The 25,447-nt window shown below is 36.1% G+C and overlaps 1 protein-coding gene across 3 annotated transcripts in view; it reads left to right on the top strand.

Annotated features, from left to right (window-relative positions):
• CUL5 (cullin 5) overlaps positions 1 to 25,447 on the top strand; it is an 88,565-nt gene that overhangs the window by 16,581 nt on the left and 46,537 nt on the right. For 2 of the 3 annotated variants that reach the window (XM_081063542.1, XM_081063543.1), the window contains 2 exons: positions 4,807 to 4,916; positions 19,085 to 19,184. In XM_081063542.1, the coding sequence (XP_080919668.1) occupies positions 4,807 to 4,916; positions 19,085 to 19,184 (210 nt within the window). The remainder of the gene's footprint in view (positions 1 to 4,806; positions 4,917 to 19,084; positions 19,185 to 25,447) is intronic. The other variant, XM_081063544.1, reaches the window with a different exon arrangement.

A 25,447-nucleotide genomic window follows, 5' to 3' on the forward strand; every position in this document is an offset into this window, starting at 1 on the left:
TATAGAGCGCAGTCACACTACACTTACATAGTCACTCTTCCACTTTCTTAGATGTCTGTTTCACATCTTTTTTCTCAAAATTCCAGCATCTCCTCACCTATCTTCCAGGGCATTTTCCTTGTTTCCACATCGCTGAGAAATTGAAACAGTAAAACATGAACTTCTCAGCATGGTACCACATCTGTGCCCCTACCAGCGTCTGCATGTACATGTCTGCCTTCCCCTCTTACCTACAGCCAGTTTCCTCACCAGTGCATTACACCCCATGCCCTGCTGCCTACCAAGGGCGAGTTAAATTCTGCGGCAGTTTCTGCCTTTTTCTCCTACATCCTCAGCATTATGTCCTGGCACAATTCTATCAGTATACAAACTTATGGATCTTAAAAACAAAACAAAACATTGACTCCCTCTCACCTTACCAGTTATGATGCCATTTCTGTGCTCCCTTTTACAGCAAAAATTGTCAAGAATTGTCTGTACTTTCTCTTTTTCCCCTTTCTTTTTCTCTTAATTCTTCTACAATCTGGCTTTTGTCCTGACCATCCTACAAAAACTGCTGTTGACAAAGTCTGAGGGACGTCCACGTTGCTATTTCAATGGTCGTCTTAACGTGTTCTCTGAGGAGCATTTGCTAAAGTTGATCAACCCCCTCTTTCTTGATATGCTTTTATTCACTTGGTTTCCAGAATGCTGTACTCTTGATTTTCTTACCACCTCTCTGGTTGCTTTTTCTGTCTTCTTTTCTAGTTCTTGCTCTTCTCCCCACTTCTTTATGTTGGATACCTAAAGACTCAGGCCTGGGTCTTCTTGTCTGTTTATATTCACTCCCTTAGTGATCACATCCAGTAACAAATTTTAAACCCTTCTGTACTCTGATGACTTTCAAATTGTTATTTCCTGGTCATACCTTTCTTTTAAATTCTAGATTTGCTTATCTAATTGCCTATTCAACACCTTCAAATGGCTGTTTAATAGATGTTCCAAATGTAACATGTCTGAGACAAATTCCTGAGCTTTCCTTCTTAACCCTGTTACATCTGTAGTTTTTGGACTTGTCAAATCACAAAACTAAAACAATTTAGTAATGAGTTTGATGTTCTCTATTCAGGGGAAAATAATCCATGGATTGGGGGCGTACAGTGCCTAAGAAGCAGTGGAGCATTCTTCATGATGGATTTTGAGCCAGAGCGAGTTTTGTAGAATGTTAGAGGAGACGATGCGGAAATAGCACTAGGAATGGCTAGGAGGTCAGGGGTTTCCTTGTAAGGGAAGCAGGCCCTGTGTTTTTAGTTAAGGTTAACTAGCTAACGCTGCGTCGGAGGATTGTGATTAGTGTTAGGTGTCCTGGACAGTGAGGCGTTTCCCGTATGTGGAGCCTCACTTCAGTTTAGGTTTGGACTGTGGGCTGGCCACTGGGGTAGCCTCCATTTTGTGGGTCCCAGTATACGAATGAACTTTATCAGACAAAAGCCTTAGAGTCGTGCTTTATTCCTTTCTCTCATTTGAGATGCACACTGTCAGGAAATCCTGTTAGTGCCACCTTTAAAACATAAAATCTTACAGCTACTCACTAACCCCATTGCCAAGTCAGTATCATCTCTCGCCTGCTTCCTAACCCTGTACCCAGCTTTAACCCTGGCGCCTGGTAATGCATTCTCAACACAGCATTCAGGGAGATTTTAAAATGGAAATCAGATCATGTCTCTTGTTTAAAAATTTTTAATGGTTCCCCATCTCACTTATATTGAAGTTGAAGTCTTTACAGTGGCCTTCAGGGCCCTACAAGATGCAACCCTCTGTTGTTTTCCGACCACCTCTGCTTTTCCTCTGTCCTTACTTGGCTCTACCTTGACTACATCAAACATCCTTCTGTTATGTCTAGATTAGGGTCTTTGCAACGGCCGCTTCCTCTGCCTGGAAGACTTTTTCCCCCACATATCTTCACAGCCAACTCTCCATTGGCTTCCCCATGGCCCATTTGTCTGTTTGAGAAGAGTGCCTGTGAAGGAATTAGTTGTGCCTTAAGTTGTGAATGATAGAGGGACGAGGGTATGGCAAATGTTGAGATTCTCTTGGTCAAAAAGAGCCAGTGGGTGAAATAATCCTAGACTTACTAGCACTTGGTGAGTTCTGAGTAAGAATGTCATTGCTATTCTGAGTAATAATGAAAGAATTAAAGTAGAAGAGACTTTGTAGCACATTAACAAAGATGAGGCAGCTTTAAGTCAGCCATTGGAAAAATTCATAAATCCTAGTTCATAATTTGAAGGTACCTTCACCTATTAATAAGGTATTCTGTTTTGTGGATAGATTTGGTATCCTGCTGCTTAGTTATGGTTTAATGATGTGCTCTTCAGTTTTAACAGAATAGGTCAAAGAACTGCTTGAGTTACTGATTTTCGAGTCTATTATAAAAGCTCAATAGAAAACGTGTAATTATTAAATTCCTCCTTTGAGTACTGGGAGAAATGTTTCTGTAGTTAATCTCATATGTTATCGTCAAACAGTAGAACCAAAATGTGTTTCCTATTGTTCTGTCATACCTGATAGATTTCAGAGCCTAACCAGTATTTATCTCAAATACCTGTTTAGTCCTCTGTACTTTTTCAATTTTTAATTGAAGGATTTATACTGCATTTAATTTTATAAATTGCCGAAATTGCTTATGGAAGTAGACTTATTTGACCTTATAAAGTACCCTCTTATTAAGAGGGAATTATGATTCTCTGTGTCATAGTCAAGAAAAGATTTGTATGTTCTTTCTATGGTTCTTTCATATTTGTTTGTTTATACACCCTTTCCTCAGGGTAAATGAAGAAATGAGGGTTACAGGAAAATAATAACAATACAAAAAAGTTAGAACACAAAGTATATAGGATCAGAAATCTGACTGAATTTTTCATTAGCCAAAACTAAGGAGAGCAAAGTTACCTACATAATTCACTTACGTCCATAAGGTAAAAATAAACTGGTTGTTCAAGGGAGAAGCATGCTAATCCTGGTACTAAATTTTGAGTGAAAATCTTCTGCGAGTCCTAGTAATAAGAATACTACTGTGTGATAAAAATAGGTACCTCGGGCAAGACAGTACATAACTTTTAGGATCAGCTGTGTTTGTACATGTAAGAAGCATCATTTGCTCTCACAAGAGTTAATGTTGTTCAGTGGTTCTTAACCTTTCTTGGGTCATAACTTTTTAACGTAATTTTATCATGAATTTACTAAACATGTAAATTCTAAACTCAACCTCAAGAGATTCTGATCCAGCAGGTCTGAGGTAGATTTTAAAAATCTGTATGTGTAAACACCATTCTAGATAATTCTGATGTAGGTTCTTGTCAGACCATATGTTTAGAAACTGCTTCTGGGTTATAATTTCAGGGAGTTTGCAGATTCCGGGCAGCCAGTACATGAACGTTATCTGATACAGGGGGGCAACTTGCTCAACAACAATCGTATAGTAAAAACAGTAATGAGTTTCCAAGGAGTGTATGGTGCTGGTATTTTAGAAAACTAATGATTTTGTTGAAATTTATTGGCAAAAGCAAGTCACATGGCCATACTTAATTTGAAAAGGAACAGTACAAATGATAAACATATGGGGTCTCGCTTTTCTCTTTTTATTATAGTAATGTAATGAATTGATTTTTTTTTTTGGTAATATTGAACAACTTTCACATTCCTGGGATAAACCATGCATGATTATGAGGTATCATTCTGTTGATATGCCACTTGTTTAATTTTCTCATATTTATTTAAGATTTTTACATCTATGTTCCCAAGTTAGATTGGTCTAGAGTTTCCATTTCTGGTTGTCTTCTCACCAGTTTGGTATCAGGCTTTTGTTAGCATTATAAAATGAGATGGGTATCTTTCTATGTTGTTTTTTTTTTTGTCTTAGTTTTCAGAGTTTATATAGATTTTTAGTATTCTTTTTTGGGGAGATTAGGACAACTATAAAATTAGAGGGCACAGTCTCCACACATAAGACCACCCTCATTTCTGACAACAGCTGCATGTTTGGGGGCTCCCAAAACCAGCCTGAGTTTCCATAATTCATCAGAAAGACTTACAGATCTTAGTGAAAGCTGTTCTACTTGGGGTAACGGTTTATTACAGGGAAAGGAGACAAATTAAGATTAGCCAAAGGAAGAGACATATAGGGCAGAGTCCAGGAGCTTTTCAAACACTTCCCTTGGCCTCTTCTGTATAGTCAGGTCACATTTCACTCCTTGCCCCAATGTGTGGCAGAGCATATGGAGTACTGCCAGCTAGAGCAGCTCACCCAGCCTTTGGCGTCCAGAATTTTTATTGGGGCTTTGTCATGTAGGCATGATTGATTGATTGTTCACATGGGTAATCTCAGTCTCCAGGTTGGTTGACCCAAAACTCCCATCCTAAGTCACACTTGGTATTTCTAGATTGGCCAGCCCTCACTGTAAGACTAGATGTATATGGCAGCCCCCTCCGTAAATTACCTTGTTAGATTATCCAGTATGACCCAATGTTCCCCAGCAAATAATGATGCAGCATTCCAAGGGCCCAGACATTACCTGCTAGGAGCGAAGGGCAAAAGCCAGACCTCTTTGGGCAAGACCAAATTCTTTATACACTTTTGTACAGTTAATTTTCTTTTCTCTGTTTCTCTGCCTCTGATTCCTTGATACCAGCTTAAGTTTATAGGGATTTCATTATGGAAAACTGATTCTTTTAAATTTATCTATCTCTTAAAAGATAAAAATAACGGACAGTTTTGATTTAATTGCATTTAAATTAAACTACTGTTTATCCTTCTTTTTATTAAAGAATAAAGGTTCTCTTCAGTTTGAAGACAAATGGGATTTCATGCGTCCAATTGTTTTGAAGCTTTTACGCCAGGAATCTGTTACAAAACAGCAGTGGTTTGATCTGTTTTCGTAAGTAATCTATTAATTATAACTTTTTGCTAATATAAAGGAAATTTTGGTGATGTTCTTCTATATCCAAATGGAATGTTTACTCTAGATTGGTCTGTTTACCTGTTTAAAATTATTGCTAGTTGTATTGGGGGTCCCCAAGACCACCCCTTGGTTCAGTGATTTGCTAGGAGGACTCTCAGGACTGAACATGTCATACTCACGGCTATGATTTATTACAGCAAAATGATACAAAGCAAAATCAGCAAAGGGAAAAAGGTACATGGGGATACAGTCTGAAGAAAAACAGGCACAAGCTGCCAAGAGCACTCTCCCAGTGGAGTCACACAGGACACGCTTAATTTTCCCAGCACCAGGATTGACAGCGTATGTGTTATGTTGTCTACAAGGGAAGCTCATTGGAGACTCAGTACCCTGGGTTTTTACTGGGGGCTGGTTACATAGGCAGCCTCTGCCTGGCATGTACCAAAATTCCAGACCCTCAGAAAAAGAGCAGGTATTCAGTGTAAACTCTATTGTTTATACAAAGAGTTTAGGCACAGTGAGCCATTCTTATCATTTCAGGAAAGTTTTATGTCAGTGAAGGAAACTGTGGACCATTGAAGTTCTCAGATGCCAGCCAAGGCCAAGAAGCCTTTCCTAAGGAATACAGTCTCACTTCTGCTATGTTAACTGTTGGCCTTTGGTCAAATGTCTTTACAGAAAAACTATTATCAGTAGGGCTCCACACAGGAAGGCAAGAAGACCAACCTGTAATACTGATCTCAGTTATACCTTTTAGAGGCCCTGGGTTTACCGTATTTTGCCGTGTATAATGCGCACTGTTTTGTCCAAATTTGTGAGGGAAAAACAAGGATGTACATTATACATGGGTAGCACTAATCCTTATCTATATAAATTTTTAAAATTCTTTTATTTATACTTATGAGTTAAAAGTGTCACTCTAGAAATCAGTAACGATTTCCATATGCAAAATAATACCCTGGAATATGATTATCAGTTTTGTTGAACTTATGATGAACTTACAACGATGAAGAGTTCCTGGCCTTCTATGACATATAACTATCGCAAATTTGTTACCGGTATGTAAAATTTCTTGTACCTTGTATCTGTTCTTGTGTTTTGTAATGATTTTTTACATAAAATTTCTTGTACCATAATATGTTAAAAAAAATGAATGATTCCCTTATAATACAAAAAGCAAGTACCTAAATGTAAACAAATAAAAATGTGAATTATAAAATTAAAATGAATTATTTTTTTCCCTGAAAGTTTGGGCCAAAAACATGGGTGTGCATTATACACAGGAGTGCATTATACATCGCCAAGTATGGTAGCTAATTAATAAATCCCGTCAACCATGGGGTTTATCTTAGAAAACTAGATGGCTTTCTCCTTCAGTTACTACCTGGACCTTTTTTTACATGCCTTGAGGTGTCAGTTCAGGCAAAGTACAACTCTGGCCCATAAGTTTAAGCATACGTGAGGGCTTTGTTGAAGCAGTGTCATGATAGTCAAGGTCCCCACGTAAAGAAGCATAATTTCAGAGGGTACATGTGGTACCCCTGTGAACAACAAGTTTACAGTTTTTAGGGTATCCCTCAAATGAGACATACATGAGTCAGATAGTGTAGGTTAACAAGGCCCCCAGTGCTCTCCTCCCCTGGGGCTTTACGCTCTAGCGTTCCCAGTCCAGTCCAGTTATTTCAGTTTGTGCCTTGATTTCAGACGGACTGTCTGGAGGCAGGTAGTTCCACATGGTTTCATTTATCTGTGACACCAGTTCATTTGCCTTGCTAGTGTGGATGACATTTAGAGGTGTTCTGTGTGGAAAGTATAGGAATTGGGGCTGCTTCCTGCTCTCTCAGAGCACTGGTAGGTGGGATTGGAAGCTCGGCAGTCAGTTTAAATTCAGAGCACTCACAGCAGCATGGAAAGCCAACGCCAGCAGATTTTCTTCAGGAAAAGGGGAAGCTTTCAAGAATAGTTCTGAAAAACAAATATCATTAATGTCGTCCTCTTCTAGTGCTGAGTTTTGTTTTTTCTTTTATAAAATTAGTATGTCCAATTCAGTGATGAAAACTATTCATTTTTTGCCAATTACCCAGATCTGCAAGAGGAACAAAAGCATTTTTACAGAAAGACATTTTTGTACAACCTAAGTAGAAAGACATGTTGTGTTTAGGAATTGGTCTAGATGAAATCTCAAATTTTAAAATATTTTCAGAATCGGTTTATGTCACCTCCCACCTCTTTCAACCAGCTCTTTATCTAGTGAGCAACCTAGAAAAGATCCGTTCTTTTCTGAAGACAACTGTGTTTAATAACCAAGTTTCCTTACTAAGGTGTGTGTACAGGAGGGGTCACATGAAGGTGAGGGAAATAGAATCAGGCTATTAATACATTGTTGAAAAAAAGCTAAACATAAGTCAGTAGCAGTGAGACGTCCATGAGGCGGGATCTAGAGTCCAGTCTATAAGGAGTGAGCAGAGTGCCCTTTCCCAGCCTGCAGCTTTTGGCAGTAACCACAAATTAGGGATGTACTTAACCTCTGTATGAGAACCAATCAGCAGCTTGATTTCAGATGGCCCCATTAGAGATTAAGCCCTTTTCTGTGGGTATCTGATAGGTAAGTGATTCTGATGGGCCAACCAGAATGCATGATGTTTCCAGTTTATGGCTGCACAGAGGGTGTCTTAAATCTTCAGCAGCCCTGGAGTGAGTCCTGTTCATTGAGCATACGCCTGCTTTCACTTCAGTACAGCTTGCAGTGCGGTTTAAACAGCCCAATATCAGACAGTATAGGTTTCAGCTTAGAGTCACATCCAGTGAGAAAGGATCTGTGAATTCAGGTTTCCAAAAAGGCTAGTGACTTTTTTTCTTAAGCATCAACAAAGCCAAAATGAGGCAAAAGAGGCAGTCATATTCCAAGTCCAAGTGACGAGCAAGACTTTTTTAAGCTCATTTTATTTTATCTTGTCAATCTTAGAGTCTAAATCGATCTACTTAAAAATTTGCACATCAGGCTGGAAGATCATCAGCCTCTAAGGGTCAGGCATCTGCTTTCAAAAGAGCTCAGTAGCAACTAAAAAACTGTTAAAACTCTAAAAGTTTATAGCTTTCTAGATATTTTCTTAGTTTTCATCCTGTCTCCCTTTTCTCAGAAATACCAATAGGTAAAAATAATGGTAAATAACATCCATTACAGAGATTTTTCTGTTTCCAATATTTAAACAGTTTCAATTCCAGTCCCCTCACCAGTAGTGAAAAGCAAGGAAGTTGTGTCTTACTAACTTTTTATTTTGCACCTTTTCCTGATTGATATGATCCCTCTAGCATTTATGAAAGTGCAAGCTTGTATTTTATATCTTTATTATATATCCAGATGCAACAGCCACAAAATACAAAGCCATCTTTTAAACCTCTCCTGCGCCTTTTTTCTGTTACAAATGTATTCAAACGCCAGCAGTAAAAGCCAGCATTTGTAATAACATTGTAGCTCTGGGAGATCCTGCCTGGTGTGCAAGGGGTCTGGGGAGGTTGATGCCAGGGAGCTGTTAGGCCGCATGACCAGCCCGAGTGGTTTCCCTCTCCCTTGGTTTATCTAAAGCTTTCTCCAGTCCTGGGATCTCATTTAACTCTTATTTTATTTCCTCATGCTTGGAGGAAAGAGCAACACAAACATTTAACATTTTTGGTCCACCTAAAGCTTACCTTTGGGAACTTTCGGGCCTTTTCCTCCTCCTACTTGGAGGCGAGAACGAAAACCAAAGGTGTCACCCAGACAGTGCTTTTTCTCATATCACTTTAGTCAGCATGGCCAAAACAGCCAGGGAATTGAGTGAGCCAACTCTTCTGGGGTTAGATCTATCATTTTAAAATTTCATAGGTAGCCCTCGCAGTAGATACCAACTCAGCTGCTGTTTCATAGCCATGCATGCCGCAAAGGTTTGTCATCCTACCCCTTCATTTTCCCTTTTCCCAAAAAATACTTTCACCTGCTCCAATGAATCAGTTCTAGTGAATCGCACCTCAGACACCAACCATATAAGCAGCCTCAAGACCACCCCAGGTTCAGTGATTGCTGGGAAGACTCACAGGACTCAGCATATAGTTTATTCATGGCTATGATTTAATACAGGGGAGGATATAAAACAAAATGCCACAAAAGTGTATGTGGCAAAGTCCAGGGGAAACCAGGTACAAGTTTTCAAGCATCCTCTCCCAGTGGAGTTACACAAGGTACATTTTATTCCTCCAGTAATTAATTGTGACAACATGTGTGAAATGCTGTCTGCCGAGGAAACTCATTAAAGACTCAATGCTTTTACTGGGGACAGGTCACACACGCAGCCTCTGCCTGACATGAACCAAAATTCCAGACTCCTAAACAAAAAGCAAGTGTTCTACATAAATCACATTTTTTACATAGATAGTGTAGGTACAGTGAGCCATTCTTATCAGGAAATGGTGAGAACTCTCCCAAAATCCCAGTTCCCAGAGGCCAGCCAAGGACCAGCCTTACAACCTTGTCTTCCTAAGGAGAGCTGTCTCGGTCCTGTTATAATGTGTGTGTGTGTGTGTGTGTGTGTGTGTGTGTGTGTGTGTACTGGTGAAATAAATACTGTATCAATGAGTTGTAGGTGTGTGACTGAATAATCTATACATGTTAAGCTGCTGTGTTCATTTTTTCTCTTTATCACATAAGAAAATAGTCTAGTGTAGAACATTGCATAATATTAATTAACTTATATCCATGATTCTGTCTTTTGAGAAATTGGAGTTTAATACAGCTGAGACCTTTTAAAATGTCATAGCATTCATGTATCCATGTATTTTTCTAAAATTATTTGATTAAACTTTTATGAATAATATGTTGATTGTGGTAGGGGTTTTTGTTTTATTTTTGCTAATTTGTGTTGGTAGTGATTTATCATCTAGAATAATGCTTGTTCTCTGTGCATCCTGACTGGGAACAGGAGCATAGTGTAATGGTGTTCCTTGCTTAAAAGTATGTTTCTAGCAGAAATAGTTAATAACCTTGTACTTGCTACAGTAAGTGGCCTCAACATACCATTTTTTAAAATCCTTGTTCTCCTTGGAGGTTACCCGAGGTTGCTCAATATGTAGTCTTTATAGGTTAAAGGATGCCATCACCAAAATTGCAAAACATACATTAATTGAAACCTTTCTAAATTGTAGCTTATTTAACCATATTAGTAACATTCAGGTTACATATAGCCAAATCTGAAGTACTAAAATAATTCATTGCTATTAAACTATATTGACTATATGCTCCCCTTTTCTCACAATCTATGTCATGATTTCTTAGTAAGAGTGCTGTTGGCATTTGGATGGTTCTACAAGGTTGTCCTGTATATTGTGGGATGTTTATCATCTCTGTCCTTCACCCTCATAAAGTCTAGTGGACACTCCCTGTGTGCTCCCCTTCCCTAACCTCATTATTGGAAATGAAACAAACAAACAAAAAGCCCTCATATGTTTCTAAATGTCCTGACAGGGCAGTACCTCCCTCAGTTGAGAACTGCTGCTTTAGATATATGTTGTTTGGTTTGACTCTGATGTGTGAAATTGAAACCAAAATAAGTAATTGATTATTTTCAACTTGTGAAACCTTATTTTTAAGAAAATTCCTCTTTACTATAAATAATTTTTTTAAAGATTTTTTTGTTGTTCCTGAGTTGGTTTTTATAATACCACTTTCTCCTGGTTTTTCTCCTCTTTCGTCTGCCTCATCTCATTCACCTTAGCTGTCATCCTTACGTGCCACTTCAATGTTGGTTTCCTCCAGAGTTCCAATATTTTCTTTTCTTTTGCTTGTATTCTTATCTCCATATAAGCAATTCAGATCATTTTTCTGAGTTGAACTTCCAGACCTTACGTGGCCTTTTGGTCATTCATAGTCTCAAGCCAAAAAACCTGACAGCTACTGGGAACTTCCTGTGTTTTTTTACTTTTTCATATTGAGTTTATTACTGGGTTTCATAGATGTTTATTACATATCTCTTGTACTTCTTTCCATTCCAGCTGCCTTTTTTCCACTGTCTCATCTGAATGATTACAGTAGTCCCCCGTCTCCCTGCTTTCTTTGTCATATCTCTGTATATTAGTTATCTATTCCAGCAAAACAAATTTCACTAAAATGTGTCAGCTTAAAACAGCAAACATTTATTATCTTACAGTTTCTGAGGGTCCAGAATCTGGCAACAGTTTAATTGGGTGGTTTGGGCTCAGGGTCTCTCATGAGACCTTGACAATAAATTTGGGCTCAGGGTCTCTCATGAGACCTTGACAATAAATTTGGGCTCAGGGTCTCTCATGAGACCTTGACAATAAATTTTTTGTCAAGCTCTACAAAAAATATAGGCCTACATTGAACTAGAGCTGAATGACCTTCCAGGTTCACTAACATGAGTGTTGGTAGGTCTCAGTTCTTCACTAGCCACTCAGTTTCTCACTATGTGGCCATTTACAGTGTAGCAGCTTGTTTTCCCCAGAGCGAGAGACAGTGCTCCCAAGGTAGAAGTCATGATGTTTTATAACATAATTTTGGAAGTGACAAACCATCACTTCTGTGATATGCTATTGATCATACAGACAAATGTTTATATACTGTAGGAGGAAACTATACACAGGTATGAACACCAGGAGCCTGGCATCACTGGAGGCCATCTTAGAGACTGTACCTCCAACTTAGATGCAAGGTTTAGAAAAATACCCCCCCCCCAAAAAGAAAAAAAATGTAGTTTATATCATTAGAGAGGTATAAAAAGAAAGATTACTTTGGAAAATGAAATAGGCAAAATAAAGGTCTTTGAAATAAAAAATAAAAGAGCTAAAAAATTAAAAAAGGCCAAGTCAGCAATTTGAAAAATGAAACCAAAGACTTCTCCCTGAATGTAGAGCAAAGGCAAAGGACAGAAAATTAAATAAAAATTAAGAAAAATGGAAGCTAGATCTAGAATTAGATTAACTTCTACTTAAAAAGAGTGCCAGAAGGAGAGAAACAATAGAGGAGAGGATATAGTCTGAAAGTATAAGAATAAAATTTCCCAGGACTGAACACTCTTATCCCTTCCCAGCCATCCCTACAAGTTTTCATATTGGAAGTGCTGAACGTCATGCGTAGACATACCCTTAAGGAATTTCAGAATTCCGAGGATAAAGAAAATAATTCTAACTTTTGAAGAGAAAAAAGTTATCTTTCAAACAAAACAGACTGTCCCCACTCTTTTTATCAGTCAAATGATATGCAGGAGATTAATGGAACATATTCTTTAAATATTTGAAGGCAAATTATTTTGAACCTAGTATTCTGTCCCTACTCAAGTTTTTAATTAAGTTTATGGCAAAATGGACATATTTTCAGCAGGTAAGTAGATAGAGGATTTAAGGATCTGCAGAAATGAAACAGGTACCCTTTCCTCTACCGTTAACAATATCAGCCATTAAACAAATTGAACTTTATTAAACTAACAGAAAGAGGTGCTCTTGACCATAAAATGAATATAAATAGAAAAAAGCAGACTCCATCCAAAAGTACAAAAAAGTACAAATCAAAACATTTTAGCTGATAAAAACTGTCCCAGAGAAACCAACTGTGAAGCAGAAGAATACAAACACAACTCTCCAAACTGAATTTAGTGTCCTCATACAACCATTTGGGGTTATAAAAATAAATCTGGAATCCAAGATTCAAAAGCGAACAAGATAAAAAAGTCGGAGGAAATGAAATGAAAACTGAACTCAAAAAACAAATAGAAAAAGACAATCATGTCAGAAATCAGTAATCTGAGTAGATGAAGAAAAGACAGAAAGATAAATAATCTTTCCAAAATAAAATAGGAAAATAAGATTATTCTTTAATCTGATAAAGGTCATCTGTAAATATGCTATCAGCAAGCATCCCAATATTGATAGGTTGGAAGTACTTATTTAAAATTGGGAGTAAGACAAAGTACCTATTTGTACACTTCGTTTCAATTTCCTCTAGGTTTAGAAATTTGTTGCCATAGAATTTTAAGTAGTATGCTTATCTTGTATATGTGGTTAAATCTAATTTTTTTATCCTTAATCCTACGTATTTTTCTTTTACTTGGCTCTTAAGGAATTGATCTGTTTTATAGGTCTTTTCACGTAACCAAGTTATAAAAATATCTTTGATGTGATACATCATATCAAAACTTGTATCCACCTAAGCAGTGCTTAAGTGGTAAAGAGTTTATAGCCTAGAATACATGTTATTGGGAAAAAAGGCTAAAAGTCAGTGAGCTAATTTTTCATTTCAAAAAATGAGAAAAACAGTAAATTAAAGAAAGTAGAAGGACAGAAAGCCAAAAGCCAAAATTAATGAAGTATAAAGTAATTGTACAGTAGAGGAAAAAATGCAAAAATTCTTTGGAAAGAATATTCCATTTATGCTCATTATAAAATTTATGATTTGCTTCTTTATTGTCCTTTTTCTGGTTTCTTTGATTTATTTAGTTCTTTTTCTGGTTTAGTCCTTTTATTGAATTCTTATTTCTTTTATTTTTTATAATTTAAAATAAAAGCACTCAGGCCGGCCCGGTGGCTCAGGCAGTTAGAGCTCCGTGCTCCTAACTCCAAAGGCTGCTGGTTCGATTCCCACATGGGCCAGTGGGCTCTCAACCACAAGGCTGCCAGTTCGATTCCTCGAGTCCCTCAAGGGATGGTGGGCAGCACCCCCTGCAACTAAGATTGAACACGGCACCTTGAGCTGAGCTGCCGCTGAGCTCCCAGATGGCTCAGTTGGTTAGAGTGCGTCCTCTCAACCACAAGGTTGCCGGTTCGAGTCCCGCAAGGGATGGTGGGCTGCGCCCCCTGCAACTAGCAACGGCAACTGGACCTGGAGCTGAGCTGCACCTTCCACAACTAAGACTGAAAGGACAACAACTTGAAGCTCAAAGGTACCCTTCCACAACTAGGATTGAAAGGACAACAACTTGACTTGGGGAAAAAAAAAAAGTCCTTGAAGTACACACTGTTCCCCAATAAAGTCCTGTTCCCTTTCCCCAATAAAATCTTTAAAAATAAATAAACAAATAAAAGCATTCAAGGCTATACATTTTTTTGTTTTCTTAATTTTTTTTAAAATTGGGGAATATTGGGGAGCAGTGTGTTTTTCCAGGACCCATCAGCTCCAAGTCAAGTTGTTGCTTTTCACTCTAGCTGTGGAAGGCGCATCTCACTGGCCCACGTAGAAATCGAACCTGCAATGTTGGTGTTACGAGCACTGCTCTCTAACCAACGGAGCCAACCAGCCGACCCATACAGTTTTTTCTTAATATTGCTTTTATTATCATAGGTTCTGTGGTATGAAGTGTTTTCCTTTTTATTGCTTTCTTGATTATTGTAAATTTGTTGTTGTTATTTTTCTTTAATCCATGTATTATCTAGGAATTTAATTTCTAAATGGTGAAGTTTTTGTCAATTACCTATTTATGTATTAAGATCAGAGAAACAACCTATAAAAATATCTTTTAAAAATTTTGTACGTATGCATGTGCTCTTAGGAAAAAATGATTTTTTGAGAGTTGCAAGAATCTGTAATAAACCATATCTGTTAATTGTTGTTGTTTTTTCAATTCTTCTATGTCCTTAATTTTTTTCTTCTAAATTGTCAAGTGTTGGGAGATTTTGTGATAGACACTATTGATTAGCTAAGACCTACTCATTCTCAGTTCCTCTGCCTTGTGTGTCTTCCATTATAGAGGCTGGATAATTTAATATTCACTTCTGTGGCCTCCCTTACTGCTAGGGTGGCCATGTGACACAATTCTGGCAAACGGGTCTACAGGAGGGTTTCTAAAAAAGTTTTCGCTCTCCAGATGAGTTAAACTAGTGTGCCTGGCACTATCTTCTCCTTCTCCCTATAACAGTCACAGGCATAAGAGGCTAACATGCTAAGATGACAGAGTGGAGAGAGAAAGATCCTGGTGAGTCTCTGAACAAACACCAGCAATTGCTACCTCTAGACTTTTATATAAGAAAAAATTACCTATTATCATTATTATATAAACCACTGTTAATTGAGTTTAATGCTCTTTTCAGCTGAGTGAATCCTAACTGATATAAGGATGTCTTAAAGTATTCTAATGCATTTGTATCAAGATCTTGCATATCTAATTATTTTTGCTTTACATTTTGAGGTATATATTTTCTGGTGTATATAGACTGATGAGATATCTTCATAAATAATGAATGCATTTTATCATTGCATACATAATGTTTCTTCTCTCCAGTTCTTTTAACCATAAATTCCTCTTTGGATGATATTAATATTGTCATCCTGGTTTGTGTTTGCCTGGTAATTTTAAAAATACGTGGTAGTTAAAAAAATTTTTTTTGGTAAAACATACATAAAAATTACCATTTTAGCCATTTTAAAGTACATGATTCAGTGGCATTGGTGTGCAAACATCAACACTGTCCAATTTTAGAACTTTATCGCAAACAGAAGTTCTATATCCAAGAGTAATTCCCTGTCCCCCCACCCCCAGTGCTTGGTATTCTCCATTCTACTTTTTGTCTTATAAACTTGCCTGTTATATGAGGTACCTCATGTAATTGTAATCTTATAATTATATAATATTTGTCATTTTGACGGGCATACTGTCTTCTAATAGGATAATTTATTCAACTTAGATTTAATGTTATAACTGATACTCTTTTTACTTCTATAAATTTATCACATTATTAGATGCTATTTTTTTCCTCATTTTTCTTTTTCCTTATTTTTGTTAATTTGAAGTTCACTTCCATTAATGGTTACTTTTCTATTTCTCACTCTCAGTCAAAGGCGTTATGGTATTACTATTAAGTAAAAGCAAAATACCTACGTATTTTTTTACAGCAAGCTCACACTATTTCCCTTTTACTTCCATTCTATCCAAGGAAGTTAAAACCTTTGGGATACTTCTTACTTCATGTGTCTTGTTCCATCCCTTCTCTCTTAAAATCTTTGAACATTGTCATTCTTCCACTCCCCAACTCCCTGATTTTTCTAACATAGTTAGGTATTTAAAAGCATTTCCCCTACAGCATGTCTTTTTTTTTTTTTTTAAAGCATCTTGGTTATATGTTCCAAGAGAATGTGTTCTTACCCATTCAGACTTAATTTCATATATTTATTGTTCACTGTTGCTCTTTCCCTTTATGTGAAGTGCCATTTGATACAACAGATAAAGTGCATGAACTAGAACTGTATGCAGCTATAAGTGGGTAAAAAAAATCATTTGGAAAAAATTACTATTTGGTAAAATATCTATAAAGTTCAGAAATCTTTATAGTCTGTTATAAAACTTGAAAAAATAACAAATTCAGCCTTGGTTACTTCTGGGATGGAAGAGAATAAGATTAGGGAGTGGAGCATAGTGGCCTTTAAGGGTATTATCATAATACATTCCTCAAGATGTGTATGAAAGTTGACCGGGAGATGCCACGTGTTCTGTTGTATGAGTAGTATTGTGTTTTGAATAAGAAAGTGTATTGAGGACATTCATCCCTGATATAGCAACACCTGGGAATACCTGCAGGTTGAGAAAAGGGAGCTAGAGAAGACGTACTAATAAATTAATACCAAGTTTGATTTTTTTGGAGCTTCCCAACCCCACATCTTTCACCACACCATTCCCTGTTGCCTTATGAGATGCAAGTCACGTTTGAGCCCTTCTGACGTATCCCAGCAGTGGTTTGAACGTGGCAGGGATACTAAGGTAGTCCTATTTCGGGGAGACCTGTATCTCCTCTGATGAGTGACTTTTGCTCCGAAACTCTCCAACAGCTTTATCAAACTTGATTAGAACTATACTGCAGTCTAAGACTCTTGCTACCCAACCTTCCTTTCCACTCTTCCCTCCAGGGCTCAGACCAGCATTGTAGGCTCATCACCGCACAGCTTCCTGCAGCTCACTTCCCATTTTTCCTCAGAAGCATTTCCCTCAGTTAATTTCTTACACATCTGCTTCTCAGAAAACCTAAACTAACACACGAGTCAAAATATGTAAAGTGCCTGGCACATAGTAAGCAGTTAATTCATGTTAGTTTTTGTTACAATAAACTAAGTAAGATATGATGGTGATTTTGATATGGTCGTGATGATAGTAGGAAATGTCCTAATTGGAGAGACACATTTAGGTGATGGATACAATAGGACTGTGATTGAACACGGGGCTAATAACGGGGTTAGTCTGCCCAGTTCCTTGCTTATCACTCCCCACTTCACCTGCTAACCACATGATTTGTTTATGATTCAGTGCAAACCCCATAGTGATCCACAGTTCTTTATTCATATTGTTAACATCTACATAAATATTTCCCCCTCTCTCTTACATCTTTTCCTGGTAAATTCCTACCTGTTCTTTGAGATTAAGCTCAGGAATCAACTCTTCCAGGGAAACTTCCCTTTTCCTGTCTTCCTCTCATTTCTACCTTCACCTTCTCCTTGGGTTCCAATATCATCTTGTGTTTATATGCCTCGTAGTAGTTGTCTATATTGTTATAACCAATCTATTTTTATATCAGTTTCTTCTTTTAGACTCTAGATTCCTTTAGTCATGAGGTGAGATTGCAGAGGTATTATAGGGGTCAGTTAACCATTTGGTACTTTATTCAAAGAGCAATGGAAAACTATTGGAGGTTTTTAAATACAGTACAAGTAATATGATGTAATTTTTGAGTTTTACAAAGATCACTTTGGCTACTGTTTGTTGGGTGGATTGGAGGACTACAAGAATAAATTTGGGGAGGTGGTTTGGTGTGGGCTTTGGAGTCCAATTGCCTGGATCCACTATATACTAAGCTATGTAATCTTGGAATGTTATATAACCTTTCTTTGCCTCAGTTTCCACACCTGTAAAATGGAGATAAATATAGTACTCCTTCAGAGTTGCTGTGAAGGTTAAATGAGTTAAAACATTTAGAATAGAATCTGGCACATAGTAAGCAGTCAGATGTTACCTATTTATTATTTAACAAATATCTATGTGCTTACTGCATCGTAGGCACTGGCCCAAGGTACCACTATTAAACTGAATTTCACAAATGATAACAGCAAGTTCAAAGTAATACGCAGACATATTAATGATGTTCCTAAGAATCTGAATATATATTGAACTACTTGGCCTTTGTTATGAGTTTTGGAGATGTTTTATTTAGATTTCTTTGATATTTTTTATAACGGGCTCCATTAGGTGCTAAATAAATCACTGTGGAAATTCTTTGAATAAAAAAATCGTTAATATAAGACTCCTTTTGTTATGTTTCTCTGTTCTCTTCATACAAGTTGGTAATTAAGAAATTAACTCTGAATATTAATATTAAATATATTTCCATAATGAATGACTTTTGGATAAAATATGTCAGCCTTGTAAGTTCAGAGCTTTTGTATACCAGTTTCTGAGGGCTTTTGTTTGTATTTTATTTTTTTTAATAAAGGAGACAGTCGTAATTGATGTTTAAATGTAATAAATGTATGGGGGAAGCTAGGATAGTCTCCATAATGGGATTTAAATTACTAATTTTTTTAAAAAAGAATAGTTTATATATATTGTGTTAAAGACTTAAAAAGATTTATACTTGTTTTTACACAAAAAAAACATTAATAGTAGTTCACTTTGGGGAGTGGGATTAAGAGACAGGAGTATATTTTTATAAATAAAAATGTTTTATGCACTAAGTAGCTGACATTTAAAGAAAACAATGACAAAGAAAATATAGACACAAATATACTGAGGGTGCCAAAAAAAAGTATACAAGTAGGCACTTTGGTCAGTGTTGCTCGAGCAGTAGTTCACCATAATCAGAAGCATCTGGATGCTCATGGTAACCACTTTGAGCACCTCTTGTAATTGCAGAAGTCACATGGGACTTGTATTCATCTTTTGTTATCAGTATATATTGAGTGTTACAATTTTAATAGTTTTTTTTCCTTTCTTCAAATCTGTATACTTTTTTTTTTGGCACCCTCTGTATTTATGAGGCAACTTACAAAAAGAATGTTTGGTTCATATGAGTGGATTCAGGTACCCTTAGCTTGTTCTAGCAAGGTGCATGGAAACAACTTAACATGAGTTTTGTCTTTGTTCTTTTCCAGTGTTAATATTTGTTTACCTGCTTCATTTTCACAGGGATGTGCATGCAGTCTGTCTCTGGGATGATAAAGGCCCAGCAAAAATTCATCAGGCTTTAAAAGAAGATATTCTTGAGTTTATTAAGCAAGCACAGGCAGTAAGTTCTTTATATTAAGATTTATTTAAGACTTTACTCAAAGAATTTTTTTTAATTTTGATTGTAGGACTTCTGAAGTAATTTTAAATATCACATTGACTCTTGACATATTTGTTAAATAAATTTTTTAATGAAGTGATTGTTATTTGTTGTTCCCCTCCCCCAGAGTACATTATTATCCTCAATTAAAAGGTGCTATAAAAAATTCAGTTTTTTGTATGTTCTTAGACTACCATAATTTTTGGCCATATGTCAGTCCACATAAATGTATTTTTTCCTCACAACTAATACCTCTTCTTAAGATAATAGTAATTTTCTTCAATTCCAGATACTTCTTTAACAGTGTAATCTTTTCTTTTTTTTAAATTAAAATTTATTGGGGTGGCAATTGTTAGTAAAGTTACATAGGTTTCAGGTGTACAATTCTGTAATACATCATCTATATATCACATTGTGTGTTCACCACCCGGAGTCGGTTCTCCTTCGATCACCATGTATTTGATCCCTTTTTACGCTCATCTACCCCCTTACCCTCTGGTAACCACGAAACTATTGTCTGTGTCTACAATAGATGATTGGATAAAGAAAATGTGGTATATATACACAATGGAATACTATTCTGCCACAAGAAAAGATGAAATAGTGCCATTTGCTACAACATGGATGGATCTTGAGATTATTATGCTAAGCGAAATAAATCAGACAGAAGTCGAGTACCATATAATTTCACTGATGTATGGTATATAAAACTGAAAACAACAAAGAAACAAGACAAACAAATGAAGAAACAAAAACTCAAAGACAGTGTAATCTTTGGACTGTCCTTTGCATTGCTGCTGCTGAATTGAAATTTAGTGTTCTTGAGTTGATAATATTTATAAGTATTTAATATTATTGAAATGAAGACAAAGCTCATGTAGGCATTAGATCAATTATTCAAGAACTTGTTTGTTTTGTCTCTATTAACAACGTTTTTTGGGGGAAAATTAATGTAAAGATGAAGTGTTATTTTGAATCAATTCTGGCATCACTAATACATCCCTTAGAAGAAGGGCCCAAGGACATGATTATTTAACTTTCTAAAGAATGAAGTTTGAAAACTGGAGAGCTAGAATTTATTATTCTTTAGTTGAATTTTTGTGTTAGTGTCTCTTGTACAACTTTAGTGAAAGTTATCTGTTAGGAACTTTGTTAAAAACTAGTTGCTTAGCATTTGGAAATTGAAAATGAGTTTTCTCCATGACTTAAAGGAAGATACTGAAATTAAGTATATGATTGGTATGTATTTAATTCTGCTAGTGTGCAGCCACTACCATGATGCAATATGATGTCATATTAGGGATTATTTATGCAATGAAGTGCTTTATTGATAACACCATTAATTCTGCAGTCTTAATCATTTTTAAAAATTACAGCTTTAGAGGAAATTATATTTTAATGAAAATAAATCATTTTTTCAGATCTGCCTAGAAAAATTAAATGTTTCAGTGTCAAAATTTAATCAAAACTATGTTTTTCCAAAGCTGATTTAGAAATGCAATTTCCACTTGCATTGGAAAGCATATCAGTTTATCCGTTCGTGACTTTTGGTGAAGATAAATTATTTCAAATTGATAGAGCTTTATTCTTCAGTTTCTAGAAATGGGCTCATAAAGAATCATCTTAGATATTGTTAACAAATGTTTAAAAATGTACTTCACACTAATATGTTAGTGTGAAGAAAATATGTTAAGGGTTTCACTGGTAACGTGACCCAGTAAAGTTTGGAATGTAGACCTCGGTAAAAACCTGAGGATGGGATTTAGTGCCACTAATTCAGAGCAGTTAAATTGTAGAATAGCAGTGCCAGAGACAGGTGTATAATCTTAAAAGATTTTTGAACTTTTGAGAAAATCTAGCTTTATGAGTTATTTTACTAGTCAATTTACTAGACCAATTGAGCTCACCGTGTTAGAAAGGGCCAAATCTCCCAAACAGGAAAGACAATATGCATTGAAATGTTTATTATAGTATTTTTTAAAATAACAAAAAAGGGAAGTAAAAATAAAGATACAATGCTTGGGAAGTTATTAGGATATTGATTTTTTTTTTTTTAGATTAACATAACTTATTTGCTCATAATTTTGTGGTTTCGCACTTTGGGACCAGCTCACTTGATTTCACCTAAGTTTACTAATGTGGCAGCAGTGAACTGCAAGGACTGGATGGTCCAAGAAAGCTTTTCTCACATACTTGGTGTTTGGTGCTGGCTTCCATCTGGGCCTCTCTCCCCTCATGTGGTTCCTTATGTTCAAGGAAACCAGTCTTTGAGGTGATAGTGGATCTACAAGACCTTTTCAGGTCTTGGCTCAGAAGTGTCACAGTGTCACATCGGCTGCATTCTGTTGGTCAGAGCAAGTCATAGGACTAGCCCAAACTTCAGTGGGGGAGAGACAGGCTCCATCATATGGAAAAAAAAAAAAGAGATATAATTCATATACCAGAAAATTCACCCTCTTAAAATATACAATTTGGTGGGGTTTGGGATATTCATAAAGCTGTACAACCATCACCCACTAATTCTAGAACATTTTCATCGACCCAGATAGAAACTGTATAATCACTAATTAGCACAATCACTAGATTCGCACAATCACTAATCTCCTTTCTGTCCATATGAATTTGTTTATTCTGGACATTTCATATAGATAGAATCATACAATCATATAATGTGATTGGCATCTTTCACTTACGATAGTGTTTTCAAGGGTCATCTGTGTTGTACCATTTGTCAGTATTTCATTTCTTTTTATGGCTGAATAATCCATTCCACGGCTATGCCACATTTTGTTCATCTGTTCATCACTGATGGACATTTGGGTTGTTACCTCTTTTTGTGTCTTGAATAGTGCTGCTATAAACATTTGTGTACAAGTTTTGTTTTTGTTGGGGTTTTTTGAGGTGTAATTGACATAATATTAGTTTGAAGTATACAACATAATGATTCAATATTTGTATTATTGCAAAATCATCACAACAATAAGTCTAGTTAACATACATCACATAGGTACAAAAATTTTTTTCTCGTGATGAGATTTTAAGACTTTGTTAGTAACTTTCAAATATGCAATATAGTATTAACTACAGTCACCATTCTGTACATTACATCCCCATGACTTATTTATTTTGTAACTGGAAGTTTGTACCTTTTGATCCCCTTCCTTCATTTTGCCCCCTCCCTCTGGTCTGGCAACCACCAGTGTGTTCTCTGTATCTATGAGCTTGTTTTGTGTGGTTTTTTTTCTTTTAGATTCTACATATAAGTGAGGTCATATGGTATTTGTCTTTCTCTGTATTATTTATTTCACTTTGCATAATCCCCTCAAGGTCCATCCATGTTGTTCCAAATGGCATTTTATGGACATTTTTTATGACTAAATAATATTCCATTGTGTATATATATACCACATTTTCTTTATTCCTCCATTGATGGACATTTAGGTTGTTTCCATATTCTTGGCTATTGTAAATAATATTGCAGTGAACATGGGGGTACATATAGTCATCCCTCGGTATATATGGGGGGATTCCAGGACTGTTCTGCACCCGCCTTCCCACCCCCAGATACCAAAATCCACAGATTCTCAAGTCTCTTAGTTGGCCCTTTGTATCTTTGGGCTGCATCTGCAGATTCAGCTAATCGCAGATGCAGAACCCATGAATATGGAGGGCAGATTGTATATTTTTTTGAATTAGTGTTTTTGTTTTCTTTGGATAGATACCTATAAGTAGAATTGCTGGGTCATATGGTAGTTCTATTTATCATTTTTTGAGGAACCTCCATGTTGTTTTCCATAGTGGTTGCACCAATTTACATTCCCACCAACAGTGCAAAAGTTCCCTTTTCTCCACATCCTTGCTAATATTTATTATTTCTTGTCTTTTTAATAATAGACATGCTAATAGGTTTGAGATTTGAGTTTATTATGGTTTGGCTTTGTACTTCCCTGATGATTAGTGATACTGGACATCTTTTCATGTACCTGTTGGTCATCTGTATGTCTTCTTTGGAGAAAGGTCCGTGTAGATACTCTGCCCATTTTTTAATTGTTTCTTTTTGTTTGTTTGTTTTTGCTATTGAGTTGTATGCATTATTTATATATTTGGATATTAACCCCTTATCAGATATGATTTGCAAATATTTTCTCTTGTTAGTAGGTTGCCTTTTCATTTTGTTGATGGTTTCCTTTGGTGTGCTGAAGATTTTTAGTTTGGTGGTCTACTTGTTTGTTTTTGGTGTCAAGTCCAAAAAAATCACTGCCGACCCTGATATCAAGTAGCTTAAGACCTATATTTTCTTCTAGGAGTTTTATGGTTTCAGGTCTTAAATTTAAGTCTTTTATTTCAATTTAATTTTTGTATATGGTGTAAGACAGTGGTCGAGTTTCATTCTTTTGTATGTGGCTGTCCAATTTTCCCAACACCATTTATTGAAGAGACTGTCCTTTTCCTATTGTCCTTTCCCTATCTTGGCTTTTCTATCATAAATAAATTGACCATATATGTGTGGGTTTGTTTCTGGGCTCCATTCTGTTCCATTGATCTGTGTGTTTTTATGCCAGTGCCATACTGTTTTGATTACTATAGCTTTGTAATACTGTGAAATCAGGAAGCCTAATGCCTCCAGCTTTGTTCTTTTTCAAGATTTCTTTGGCTATTCGGGGTCTTTTGTAGTTCCTTACAAATTTTAGAATTGTTTGTTCTATTTCTTTGAAAAATGTCATTTTGATAGGGATTGCTCTGGGTGTATGGACAGTTTAACAATTTTAATTCTTCCAACCCATGAGCACAGAATATCTTTTCATTTTTTTGTCTTCTTCATTTTCTTTCATCAATGTCTTAGTTTTCAGTGTAGGTCTTTCACCTCCCTGATAGTTAATTAATTCTTTTGATGCAGTTTCTTTTTCTGAAAGTTTAGTAGTGTATAGAAACACAACAGATTTTTGTGTTTTGATTGTGTATCCTGCAGCTTTACTTAATTTGTTTCTTAGTTCTGACAGTTTTTTGTAGAGTTTCTCTCTAAGGTTTTCTATGTATATCTTGTCATCTGCAAATAGTGACAGTTTTACATCTTTCTTTCCAATTTGGATACCTTGTATTTCTTTTTTTCTCCCTATTGGTTGGTTAGGACTTCCAGTATTGTGTTGAGTAGGTGTGGTAAGAGTGGTCCTCCTTGTCTTGTTCCTGACCTTAGAGTAAAGGCTTTCAGCTTTTCACTGTTGATGTTATCTGAGGGTTTGTCACATATGGCTTTTATTATGTTGAACTACATTCCTGCTATACCCACTTTGTTGAGAGTTTTTATCATATAAGGATGTTGAATTTTGTCAAATGCTTTTTCAGCATCTATCAAGATGATCATATGATTTTTATCCTTCATTTTGTTAATGTGGTGCATCACATTGATTTGCCAAAGTACCGTTCTTGCGGTATTGGAATAAATGCCACTTCACCATGGTGTATTATCCTTTTAATGTGCTGTAGAATTTGTTTTGCTAATACTTGGTTCAGGAATATTGCATGCACATTTACCAGGGATATTGACCTGTAATTTTCTTTTCTTGTGGCTTCCTTATCTGATTTTGGAATCAGGGTAATGCTGGCCTCATAAAATTAATAAGGAAGTGTTTCCTCCTTTTCTATTTTTTAGAAGACTTTAAGGATTGTTACTAATTCTTTAAATGCTTGATAAAATTCACCAGTGAAGCTATCTGGTCCTGGACTTTTGTTTGTTGAAATTTTTGATTACTGATTCAGCCTCCTTACTAGTAATTGGTCTGTTTAGATTTTCTATTTCTTTATTATTCAGTCTTGGTAGAGTATGTGTTTTTAGAAATTTATTTATTTATTCTAGGTTATCAAATTTATTGGCACATAATGTTCATAGTAGTTTCCTATGATTCTTTGTATATCTGTGGTATCAATTAAAATGTTTCCTCTTTAATTTCTGATTTTATTTGTTTGAGTCCTCATTCTGTTATTCTTGGTGAGTATGCACAAGTTTTTGTGAACATTTTTTGTATACAGATATTTATAACAGCATTATACACAATAGCCAAAAGGTGAAAACAACTCAAATGTCTGTCAAGTGGACAAACAGATAAACAAAATATGGTATATCCATAATATGAAATAGTATGCAGCCATAAAATGGAACAAAATACTGATGTATACTATAACAGGCAAATATATAGCCACAGAAAGTAAATTAGTGGTTGCTTAGT

This window comes from Rhinolophus hipposideros, assembly GCF_964194185.1.
Source record: "Rhinolophus hipposideros genome assembly, chromosome: 10".
Taxonomy (NCBI): Eukaryota; Metazoa; Chordata; class Mammalia; order Chiroptera; family Rhinolophidae; genus Rhinolophus; species Rhinolophus hipposideros.